Source organism: Antechinus flavipes, chromosome 1, assembly GCF_016432865.1.
Source record: "Antechinus flavipes isolate AdamAnt ecotype Samford, QLD, Australia chromosome 1, AdamAnt_v2, whole genome shotgun sequence".
Classification (NCBI taxonomy): domain Eukaryota; kingdom Metazoa; phylum Chordata; class Mammalia; order Dasyuromorphia; family Dasyuridae; genus Antechinus; species Antechinus flavipes.
Genome location: NC_067398.1, coordinates 536,296,843 through 536,310,380, shown reverse-complemented (window position 1 = coordinate 536,310,380; position 13,538 = coordinate 536,296,843). Strand labels below are relative to the sequence as shown.

Below are 13,538 nucleotides of genomic sequence, written 5' to 3'. Positions count from 1 at the left end.
AGGGAAGGAGGGGAAGGAGAAAGAAGGCCACAATACCTTTTCTGTTTTCACTTTTGAATGCCCTTTAAAATGACTGCTTTCCAGGCTACTTTATGAAGCTTTCTTTAAACTGTTCCCCGCCCCCACCAATCTTCTACCTTTTAAAATCTCTTCATAACTGTTCTTCATCATCATTCTTTCTAAGATTCTGCAAGTCAATTTGTATTCTAACCTAGTAATACCACTTGACAAATAAGTAAAATGTTCAACAAAAGTGTTTTTAATGGGTTCTTTTGATCTTATTTCTAAGGCAAATGCTAGTTGAATACCTGGATAGAATTATTATAATCAGTGTCAAAGGAATTTCTAGTGTTGTATTCCCATTTATTTATTTTTTAAATAGTTCAGAGTTGTTTAAAAAAAAAAAAATCTGATCTTGGCCTTACCAAATCAACAATTTGACTGCTTGTAGCTGACTCCCATTCTTTTTAAGTCTTTTCTTATGTTAAAAAGTCCTTCTATTCAACTCCACCCTCTTCTACCGGTTTGCCAGTCTCCATTTTACTTCTAGAACTCAACATTTTCCCCCCATAACCTTTGCCACTGCTCCCCTATGCTGTAAGCAAGACAGAGCAGGCACTGTTTTGCTACTTGTATCGGTATTCCCAGATAGTATGTGCTTTAAAAATGCATTTTCATCTATTTATTCTTTATGTTATTTGGTGCTTGCCATATCTGTTGTTGTTCACAAATCTTTCATTCTTGGAGAAGTTAATGACATCATAAGAGTAATGTATTGACTTGTGCATGAACTGAATTTGAGCCATGCAGAGTTATGTAGGTTTAAAGTCTGGCCTCACTCTCTTTCAGAGTCATCAAAGTTCTATTGCAAGATAAAAATCAAGATGATGTCCAGGATGTGTTATGTGACTCTTGCTCTGTCTAACCTTTTCTCAACAATAGTATATATGATACAGAAGGATGAACTTTCTATATAATCCACAAGTGGTCTTGGTCTACAGGACCTTAGATTTAGCTTTTTATCAAAGTCTATTACAATGAATTTCTCAGAATTACACATGTAAAAATTATCAAATAGCCCAGGTCTTTCTACTTTCAAGTCTAGTAGCTCTAACCACTCTCATATTACCTTCCCCTTCTTCATTCCTCAAACCAGATTTCCCTAATTCTCTATATTTACCATTTTCTATCTCCAAACTCAAGTCACCACTATCAGAGATGATATGTTGATTTGACTTGGAAAAATCTCATTAAGTTTTTTGTGTAATCTGAACAGTTGGTGAATTGAGGAATAGCTGACCAAAGCATGGCATGTTAATAAAAGAGAATATACAATAAAAATTTGTAACTATAAAGTATTCAAAAAAATCTTTATATGAAACACCACAGAGTAAAGAAAAAACCACCAAAATCATACATAGTAAAAATATGAAATTAAAGTCAACAATAAAATTAAAATATTAATGCTACACACAAAGGGCAAAAGCATCAGGGCATTATCATATTTCAATCAATGTACTGTCTTTGGAAGTATGGTTCGAGACAACTGATCTAAATCATTTATATCCTTCATTAAAAAAAAAATTTCAGAATGTATTCCCATTTTTCTAGTGATTTTCATCATAAATCTGAGCTGCATTCTCAAAGTACAAAATATCAACTTAAAAAATAAGTAGAGGCCAATTACAATGGTATACTAATATAAAAATTTAATCCAGTTAAAAACTTATACCCCTCATCATATGATGAACTATCATCAATAATTCACTTGTCCATTGCACTAGTTTCCTGAGATCTCCAAGAAGTTAGCTGCTTTCAATGAGGTAAGAAATTTTTCCTTACACTAAGATAATTTGAATGTTTTGTTACTTCCAGAATTGCTATCTTTGTCCATTTGCCCACCAAACATTTGACAACAAATTGTGCCATTTTCAAACAATATAGTCCAACCTGATAGTTCTTAAATTTTAGCTTACAGAAGATTGTCTTCCTTCAATTGATCAATAATTAAAATTTATGTAGAACAACTATTTGTGGGAGTATACTGTATTATCAAATACCAAAAACGTATCATTTTTCTTTTCTGGGAAGAACTTAGTTCCTCTTTATTCATCAAAAATACATTCTGGATATATCAAGTACCCTTCATAACTTTGCTTATAAGTGTATACCTAACCTTCTCTTTTAAAACAGAGTTTTAAACTCAACTAATACATACCTTTCTTTTTCCTGAAGATTCCCAAGGAGAAACATCTCCCCAAGATGTATTGTAAAAATATTTCTCTCCAGGATCATAATCTTTAAGGTCCTTTAAAAAGGGGAAAAAAAAAAAAAAGGTTAACTAAATTCAAAAACTGAAAAAATAAAAACAGTTGTCTAGTTGTCTCTGTTGTGATTATCTTAAAAAAATTTTTTTTTTAAAAAGACCTTAACTCTAGGTTTATAATATAAAGCAATATATTCACATAGAGGTCTTCAACTCGGGCAAATGCACACACAATTTTTAAAAGCCTCGACATCTGGTTCATCAAACCACATCAAATCAGATAATTGGAACTGGGGAAAAGAAGGTATGAAGAGTGAGAGAAGATTCTAGAAATGGGTACAATGACAACATATAACTGACTTTCTCTGAGTAGGAAAAGAGGTAGTTATTAAAAATTAAGGTGACTAACTGAAAAAACACATGTATTTAGGGATATTTAGTGAAGAATTGTTCTACTTAATTCAAGAGCCCTTCAGAATGTCACACAAATATATATACTGAAAATGATGACCTTCGGTCATGAAGAAAAAATGTTAAAGAATATGCAATATGTTACTTAAAAATTGATAAAACATCCTAAAACTATTTCTAACAAAAAATGACTGAAATGAGAATGTTAAAACTAAAAGGACAGTTATCAACTAGGGAATGGCTAAAGTACAATATATTAATGTAATGGAATACTACAATACTGTAAGAAATCGGGAACCAGATTGTTTTAGATAGATCTGTATGAACTCATGCAGAGTGAAATGAATAGGAGCAAAGCAGGAAAACAATTTCCATTGTAAAAATAAATATTTAAAGAATTGAAAACTGATTAGTACCATGATTCTAGATAAACTATGAAAATTTGTTTTGCCTCAACTATAATTTATTAATACAATTACATGTGTTATCACATTCCTAAATAACACAATATAAATGAAGTATTTGTTGTATTGAAAATGAAACGCAGTAGTAAGAATATTGGATCTGGAATCAGAGGACATAGGTTCAATTCATGCTCTACCAAGAATACTAATAGTATGATCCTGGGCATGCCACTTATCCTACATGGGCTTCAGTTATAAAATGAGATATAGGTTATGTTTTATAAAACAAAGGAGCACATTAAATTTTTTTCTAGACCAGCTGTTCTTAATCGTTTTTGTTTAATGGACCTTTTTTAGGCAGCCTGCTGAAATCAATAGATCCTTTTGAAAATGTTTTTCAACATGTAAGATAGTTGTATGTGATTATAAAGAAAACCACTAAGTTTGTTCCTGAAGGAGATTCCTCCAGAACAATATTTTATCTTTGACTAGGATGTATAAAATTAGATTTTCAAAAATAATTGGTTTTATAAACTATTAATAACAATTTCAACTAACACATTAAAATATTTATATTCAAGATATAACAACCATAAATAAATGACTCATAAAAATGATACCACATGAATAAGTCTTCTGATTTTGTAGCTTCCCTTTAATTGATATATAAGTAAAACTTAGGATTCCCTCAAAATACTTAGTCTACTTTTCCTCATCCCTTGGCTTACAATATTTCCCCCCCTATTTTTTATTTTAAGATTCAAACTTTTCACAAATTTCTTACTGCTTTTATTATTTTTGGTCAACACTAGGTTAAAAATGATCCATTTCTATACTATACAAGCTTTGTTATCTATAGTATACTAACAGATACTGAGGCAACAACATGAAAACCTGATCCCTATATTTTAGAGAAAGTTAAAGGTAGATATCTGTAGACTATTAACAATATTACTCTATCTTAGCATAACTCTTAGCCATGGAATAGGGACTAATGAAGATTGCAGCCCTGATTTCAAAAAATTTCCAAACATTTATAACAACTAAAAGAGGGCACAGAGGGATATTTTACCTTTAAAATATACAGGCAGCTAAGAGGTATTATCCACAGTACACCCCCTTTTCAGTAACTTCCTAAAATATTGCAAAATCCTGCACTTTACAACCTAGAAATTCGTTATGAGTGAAGTCGAGATAACTATAAATACTTCTAAAAAAATTAAGTTTATGGGGGCAGCTAGGTGGTGACCAGACCTGAAGACAGGAGAACTTGAGTTCAAATCTGGTTTCAGACACTTAATACTTCCTAGTTGTGTGACCCTGGCAAGTCACTTAATCCCAATTGCCTCAGCAAAAAAACCAAAAAAAAAAAAAAAAAAAAAAAAAAAGTTTATTAATTAAACCCAAAAGATTTAGAACTGTTTAAGCCAAAGAACAGATTAGTATGGGGAAAAACCCCCAACTTATACAGAAATTTTGATAGTTGTTATCTGTTCTGCAATTCATTAACTGAGTAAGACAAGGACTAAAAAAATACCAAAGCTTATGTATCTTTATACAATATACAAGAATTAATTATTAAAGGTGATAAAACCTAGATATATCTTAACATTTTGTTTAAAACTATAGTGCTAAATCAAGTCACTTCAAAAGTTGGAAGAAACATTTTCAGGTATTATAGCAGGAAGAGAACAAAAACCAGACATTTGTATGCTTACATACTGTGGGTATTTTTATTCAGACCTTTTTATTTTGAGATAACATGAATAAACACCTTAAAATGTACAATATAGCAGAATACAACAAATTATTTAGACTTTTTTCGTATATCTTGTTCTGATTACACTATGACTAAGAGAAATAGATATGTTCTGCAGATAAACCAAGTAGACATTTAAAGTAGAGTGAGTAGTTGATATAGAATCAGTTTGAACTAGATTTGAACTCTGCCTATAACACTTAGAATACTTCATCTATAAAACTGAAATAAAATACTACTTTTAATAATGATTTATCCCCAAAGGATTTGATTATGAAATTCAAATGAGGTAATGGAGTGTTTCATAAACCCTAAAGTTCAGATAAATGTCAATCATTATTAGATATGGCCTGAAATTTTGAGGATCTAACATATACAAGCCATTATACTCTGTATGTGTGTCTGACTCTGAGACACACACACACACACACACACACACACACAGCTTATATTTTACTGGGGGATTTCTCAAAAGAGATATAATTCATTTCCATTCCCAGCTAAATATCTGATTAGGAACATTAACAGTTTGAGAGGATGGAGTTTGTAAAAATGTAAGAAAGGCTACATAGATATGATAGCTCAGTTGCTAAGTATTTCAAATGGTTTATGTGAAAAAGCTTTTTCCAGGTGTGGACAGTTTATGTAAAGACATACAGATGGAAGACAGATTGCCAATTATTTCTAGACATAAATTTTGTTTGAAAATTGAAAATAGATTGAAAAAAATTAAAAACTCTATTGATGTCAGTGACCACAACTGGCCATAACTCACCAAATCATCATCACCTTTCTTGTGTTGGGTATCCTAAGGCCTGCTCTTATGTGTATATTTGCTGTGCCAGTACAATATAATTCATGAAGATAGTATCTAAATATCCCCCCCACAATTCTCAATAGTATTGGACTATTCGTGGACCAGAAGGTATTGTTCTCACTAGGAAGGTAAGTTTGTGATGACAGACACATCCAGCCAAAGCAATGTGAGTGATATGGAGATTTTTCTAAAATTCCATTCCATCACCCTGGGATATGTTTTAGAACTTCATACTTTACCACAGACAAGAAAATAAATGCAATGTTATATAAGCATTGTACTAGCTAAATAGAATATTAGAATGAAAATCAAGAAACCAACATTCTCCTGGTAGAGTTTTGTCTAACATATATGTGAACAAGAAAAGCTATTGTTTATATAGCACTTTAATGTTGTCAATATTACTTTACATATCCCATCTGATCCTCACAATAACCCTTTTTGAAAAAATTAACCTCTTTCTACAGATGAAAGTAAGGTACATAGTCACATAAAAACCTGGAAAGTATTCAAATTCAGGTACTCTTGACATCAACAGAAAAAGTGCTCTATCCATATAACTGTTTATATTTGCATTTGTCTAACTTTTAACAATTGAGAGCATTTTTTTCCCTTCCAAATAACTTAAAAGGTTTAAATTCTTTTTCTGAAAACTGATCAGGATATACTTTGAGATGTACTTAGAAGAGCTAAAATTTTATAGCCAGCAGTGTGTGACATAGTTTCTATCATTTTATTTCATATCTACATGCATTTCTAATTTCAGAGCTCCATAGGAATAATCTTTCTGTGGTTATGGTAGTAGTGGCAATGACCTAGTCCTGGACTGACATTATAACACCCTTTTTCCTCCCACCCCGATTTTCCATAAATAACCTCCAGCACTCGGATATTTGTTCATTCCTGTCAACAAACTGTTGACTGAGAGGTTCTTTGATTTATGAAGGGTCTTAGAAGATTTTAGTTTTTAGCCATTTCATTGACCTTCATTGGGACTTCATTTTTTTTTTTTAATTTTTAATAGTTTTTTTTATTTACAAGTTGCATGGGTAATTTTACAACATTGATAATTGCCAAACCTTTGTTCCAATTTTTCTCCTCCTTCCTCCTATCCCCTCCCCTAGAAGGCAGGATGACCAATACATGTTAAAATATGTTAAAATATAAACTACAAAATAAGTATACAGGCCCAAACCATTATTTTGATGTAAAAAAAGAATCGGACTCTGAAATATTGTACAATTAGCCTATGAAGGAACTCCAAAATGCAGGCGGGCAAAAATATAGGGATTGGGAATTCTATGTAATGGTTCTTAGTCATTCCCAGAGTTCTTTTGCTGGGTTTAGCTGGTTCAATTCATTACTGCTCTATTGGAACTGATTTGGTTTATCTCATTGCTGGAGATGGCCATGTCCATCAGAATTGATCATCATATAGTATTGTATATTATAGTATATAATGATCTCCTGGTCCTGCTCATTTCACTCAGCATCATTCATGTAAGTCTCTCCAGGCCTTTCTGGAACCACCCTATAGGTCATTTCATAATATTCATATGCCACAATTTATTCAGCCATTCTCCAATTGATGGGCATCTACTCAGTTTCCAGTTTCTGGCCACTACAAAGAAGGCTGCCACAAAAATTCTTGCACATACAGGTCCCTTTCCCTTCTTTAGTATCTCTTTGGGGTATAAGCCCAGTAGAAACACTGCTGTATCAAAGGGTATGCACAGTTTTGTTAACTTTTTGAGCATAGTTCCAAATTGCTCTCCAGAATGGTTGGATGTATTCACAATTCCACCAACATTGTATAAGTGAGGGACTTCAATTTTTAAAAAAAATTTTAAGTTCCTAAGCACTACAAACTCTTATAATCGAGGATTTGACATAACTATGATTTGTGTACCATACAAATCAATAAAAAAATACATAATTATTAAAAGTAAGTGCTGCTCCCCTCTACCCACTTCATTTACCAAAGGAAATAAGTAAGAAAAGTATCACTCAGGAAAGCAGAAAATCTTCAGAATGTAAAAAAATAAGTCCCACAAAGGCTGGACTTCTAAATATTCTTAATTTTCCACTCCAAACAATTCAGAGAATGGCCTCCTACTCTCCTTAAAAAGAACCATCATAGCTTACATAAAAAAATGTTCCTACTGCTATTAATATGAAAGATTTCAGGCAAGCACAACTTTCTAATAAAACTTCTATCATCAATGAAGAACGCCATATGAAACAAAGATTCAACAAAATCAGTGAACTTCTCCATTCCATAAAGTCCACCACAAAATGGCTACTGAAGCCAGAATAATTTCCACTCAAGGCCCCTCCTGATAGGTATACCCAAACCAGAGGACTTTTTGAAAAGTATACACAAGAAAACAAGGTGACAGTCAGTGCAGGCAGCTATGAGGGCACCTGAAGAAAAAGACTGATACAGCAGGACAGAGGAATGGGAGGTGATTAATTGGTGCTGCCCTTTTCTTTGCAATGAAAGGAAAGCCAGACAAAAAGTAAAAGCTTTAAAATAATGAAGGGGAAATGCTACTAATATTCTAATTGGAGTGAACTCACTCATAAAACTGAAAGGAATAGCAGAATGGACTATAAAGCAGAATGCAAAAATATTATGTTTCTATTTGTGATGACAAAGAACTGAAAGTTGGTAATACCTTGTTGTCAATGGAGATGTGAACTGATCCAACTATTTTGGAGAGCAATTTAGAACTATGCCCAAAGGACTATCAAACTGTGTATATCCTTTGATCTAGCAATGTTTCTATTGGGTTTGTATCCCACAGAGATCTTAAAGGAGGGAAAAGGACCCATGTGTGCAAAACTGTTTGTACTAGTCCTTTTCGTAGTGGCAAGAAACTGGAAACTGAGTGGATGGCTCCATGAGTTGGAGAATGGCTGAATAAGTTATGGTTTATGAATACTGCTGTTTTGTAAGAAATGATCAGCAGCATGATTTCAGAAAAACCTGAAGAGATTTACATGAACTGATGAGTGAAGTGAACAGAACCAGAACATTGTACACAGCAACAAGATTATGTGATGATCAAATTTATAAGAAATCAAGCCATTTTCCAATTGATAAATGGTCAAAGGATACGAGCAATTTTCAGATGAAGAAATTGAAACTATTTCTAGTCATATGAAAAGGTGCTCCAAATCACTATTGATCAGAGAAATACAAATTAAGACAACTCTGAGATACCACTACACACTCGTCAGATTGAGTAAGATGACAGGAAAAGATAATGACAAATGTTAAAGTGGATGTAGAAAAACTGAGACACTGATACATTGTTGGTGGAACTGTGAATGGATCCAACCATTCTGGAGAGCAATTTGAAATTATGCTCAAAATGTTATCAAACTGTATATACCTTTGACCCAGCAGTGTTTCCACTGGACTTATATCTCAAAGAGATCTTAAAGAAGGGAAAGGGACCTGTATGATCCAAAATGTTTGTGGCAGCCCTTTTTGTAGTGGCTAGGAAACTGGAAACTGAATGGATGCCCATCAGTTGGAGAATGGCTGAATAAGTTGTGGTATATGAATGTTATGGAATATTATTGTTCTGTAAGAAACAACCAACAGGATGATTTCAGAGAGGCCTGGAGAGACTTACATGAACTGATGCTAAGTGAAATGAGCAGAACCAGATCATTATATACGGCAATAACAAGACTATACAATGATCAATTCTGATGGATGTGGCTCTCTTCAACAGTGAGATGATTTAAACCAGTTCCAATTGTTCAGTAATGAAGAGAGCCATCTACGCCCAGAGAGAGGACCATGGAAACTGAGTGTGGACCACAACCCAGCATTTTCACTCTATTATTGTGTGCTTACATTTTTTTTTCCTTCTCAGGTTTTTTCTTTTTCTTTCTAGATCTGATTTTTCTTGTGCAGCAGATAACTGTATAGATATGTATACATATATTGGATTTAACATTTTAACATATTTAACATGTATTAGACTACCTGCCATCTAGGGGCGGTGGTGAGGGGAAGAAGGGGAAAATTTGGAACATAAGATTTTTTAAGGGTCAATGTTGAAAAATGTTTTGTAAATAAAAAGCTGTTTAAAAAAAAAAAAGATTATGTGATGATCAACCGTGATGGACATAGCTCTTTTCAGCAATGAGGTGATTCAGGCCAGTTCTAATAGACTGGTGATGGAGAGAGCCATTTGCATTGGGAAGACTATGGGGATTGAGTGTGAGTCACAACATAGTGTTTTCACCCTTGTTGTTCCTGTTTGGTTGTTTTCTATCATCCCCCCCCCCCCTTTTTGATCTGATTTTTCTTGTATGCCACGATAACTATAGAGATATTTTTAGAAGAACTGCATATTTAACCTATATTGGATTACTTGCTGTCTAGATAGGTAGGCGGTGAGGAAATGGGGAGGGAGAAAAATTTGGAATAAAAGGGTTTTGCAAGGGGGAATGTTAAATACTACCTTTGTATGTACTTTGAAAATAAAAAGCTATTTTAAAAAAAAGAATTGGAAGTTGGAGTGATGCCCATCAACTGGGGTGTGGTTGAAGAACAAGCAGTGGTATGTGACTGATGAAATTCTATTGTACTATATGCTATAAGAAATGAAGTGGATGGTTTCAGAAAGACTGAGGAAGACTTAAATGAACTCAAAGTAAAGTAAGCAGAACTAGGAAATATATATACAGTAAAGATAATCAACTGTGACACTTAACTATTTTGATCAATACAAGGATCCATGATAATCCCAAAGAATTCACAGAAAAATGTTATCTCCCTCTAAAATGAGAACTGGACTCAAAACAAATTGAAACATTTAAAAAATTTTTTCTTGTGTTTTTTCCTCTCCTATCCTGACTAATGTGGATATGTTTTGCATGACTTTTTATGTATAATAGTTGTCATATTTCTTACACTTCTTTAGTAAGTGGAAGAAAAGAGAAAATTTAAACTTATGTCCAGAATAATGCATCACACGGTCATTATCTTTTATGGATGGATACATAACAAATTCCTGTACTACAAATACAGACCCAAAAACACCCCCTCCCAAAAGCAACCAATAGTAAAAAAAAAAAAAAAATCAATAAACTATACGAGCAATTGCTCAATCATAACACCAATAGAGAAAAACTCAGGAAAAACATTTTTAATAGATCGTACCAAATCATCAAGACTCAAGCAACAATTTCCTCCCCACCCCCAAAAAACAGAAATCAGCAGGAAAACCAAAATCATGGGGGAAAGAAGATATATCTTGACATTTCATCTGCTAATAAAAGTATGCTAAGGCTATAATGGGTTAATTCAACTAGCGCAAGCAGTTACTTCCTTCATTCATCTGTACAATAACCTGCAAAACATTCAATATAAAAGAAAAGCATTGTGTCATAAGATGATTTCTATATGAACTCCACTGAACAAGATGAAAGATGTGGGGGGGAAAAATAGGGTAGCCAAGTCCTTTGCCTATTTCTTATAGCTTGATCCTCACAACAAGGTGACATAGCTGTTATTATTACATATGAATTTGTCAAAAGGAGAAATAAATCCTTAGAAAAGTTCAGTCACATTCCCTTGGTCAAATAATCAGTGTCAGAGACAATATCAAAACCCAGATATCTAATGAACCCTAAAACTTATCTTTTTTTATACACATCACATCAACAATAAAAAATGTGAAAGAGAAATGCTATAAAGGAGATCGTCAGAGAAATGTGAATAGAAAATATAGAAGGTCCAACATGAAGCAAAAGCAAAGGATATCTGATATACAACTCAAAAACAGTATCCAGAGTGTCAAGAGATCTTGAGAAAGGTCCACAGAGTATTTATGGCAAGATACAGAGTATGGTCTCACAGAATAAGATGGTCTAGAGAGATTGCAATCTTCATGAGAACAAAGATTTATCAAAATGCTTTTCAATGTATCCTTTTCACCCTATATATAAAAAATAATATAATCCATTACTAATCATTATGCCAATTTTTCTGTTACTTCCCATTGTCATTATCTTGTTCATAAAATTAACACAAAATGAGAACCAATTCTGCTGTTTTTAAATAGTTTCCTCCATCTCATCAATATATTTAAAGGGCAAGTCACTTTACTTCTTTTGAGTCTCAATCCTCCCATTTTTAAAATTAGGACACTTTCCTAACTTTTACTAGTCATTTACTATACCAAGTATAGCCAGGCACTTTACTAAGTATAAAAAAGAGAAAACGCAGTTTTGCCTTCTCCTCCTTTACAGGGAACAGAACACACAGATAACAGAATATACAGAATAAAGAGACATGTGTATGTATATGATTACATATACAGTTAAGAGAATTTTTTTAAGATACTCAAAACTAATTATCTTTATTCTGAGACCTTTATACAAGGTAAATTTAATCTAGTTGTCAAGGACATCAGACTTTTCATACTACAGTGAACACTTCTATCATAGAAGACATATTCCAATTAAAAAAAATCAAACACTTTCCTACAACTGGTCCTGAAGTAGAACTATATAAAGCACAAAACTACATTCCAAAACAGACATGGAGAGCGAGAGAGCAAGGAGGCATTCTGGAGAATATACAATGTTTTGTTAAGCTTGATAATTCTGATCATTTGTGATTTTATCACAGTTCATTTACATATTTTTCCTCCCTTTAATATAATGTACATTTGAAAAGAGGGGATGTTTTGCTTTGTCTATGAACATCCAATGATTACTAATGTATGATACTTAGTAGGAATGTCACAAAATGTTTGCTAAACTGAACAGAATTGAAATAAAGAAAATGTTTGCCACAATGCTAAAGAAGTAGCCAGATTAGATATGTTAAAGTTCTATAGGGTTTGCCAGAGAAAAATTAAATGTGATAAAGAGATGCCTATAAACTGAAAATCTCATTAAATATTTATTCTAAATGCTGAATTGTGGTTGTATTATTGCAAAACTCATGTGGCATCACAAGTATTCGAAGTCCCTAGATCACATACAAAATTATCCCATTCACTCAAAAAAGTTTATTCTATTACTTACTATAAGCAAGTAAAATCCTATGAAAGCTCTAAAGGTAAGAAAGACAGGATTATGCCTTCAAAAACATTACTATACAAATTTTTTTTTTTTGAGGATTTTTTTTGAGGTAAACAAATTCTTTTATGATTTGTGATGAAAAAATAAGTGTTTTCTTCAGAGAATTTGACAGGAAACTATTAATTAGATTACATAGATTTGGGGGCCAAGTAGTGACAATTAATTGGGGGAAAATCAGAAAAGCCTTTTAATAGCTTCTGCCTATGGGCAGGACATCTAACATTTTCCAAAGGAAAAAACAAATGAGCCCTGAATTTTTGATAACTCCCAAGCTTGCCACAAGTCTATCAGCTATGATCAGAAGGTATGCTTTTTTCTTAGTTCATATTCCACACATAGGTAGAGCAGCTCCCAATACCACAAGACACCTAGAAAACCTTTCTGGAAATTAAGAAATTTTGAACTTGGAAACTCAAGAGCTTAGTTATGTTTTTCAGTCACTGAGATGATTTGTAATTAGGGGCTTTAGAATAAAGGGAAGATCAATAATTAAATAGCATTCATGAACAGAATTTGTACATATAAAGCACAGTTTAGGATAAAAGAATCTTATAAGAAGTTTATAAGAGTACAGTGAACTAGAGATGGAAAGTTTTCACGATGATATCTTGTGGATCTAATCACGAGGGCCAAATTAAAAATAGAGATAGACATCAAGTAGAATCAAGCTCTCAGGCAGGGATTCATTTTTATTTTCTTTCTCATTCTTTGTTCTTATTAGCATAGTGCCTTGTATATATTAAGCCTTTAAACATTTGCTAAATT

The 13,538-nt window shown here is 32.8% G+C and overlaps 1 protein-coding gene across 1 annotated transcript in view; it reads right to left on the bottom strand.

Annotated features, from left to right (window-relative positions):
* The window catches only part of ADNP2 (ADNP homeobox 2), a 39,443-nt gene that overhangs the window by 9,318 nt on the left and 16,587 nt on the right, over positions 1 to 13,538 (bottom strand). The window contains exon 3 of the mRNA XM_051970581.1: positions 2,219 to 2,308. Coding sequence (XP_051826541.1) covers positions 2,219 to 2,308 — 90 coding nt within the window. The remainder of the gene's footprint in view (positions 1 to 2,218; positions 2,309 to 13,538) is intronic.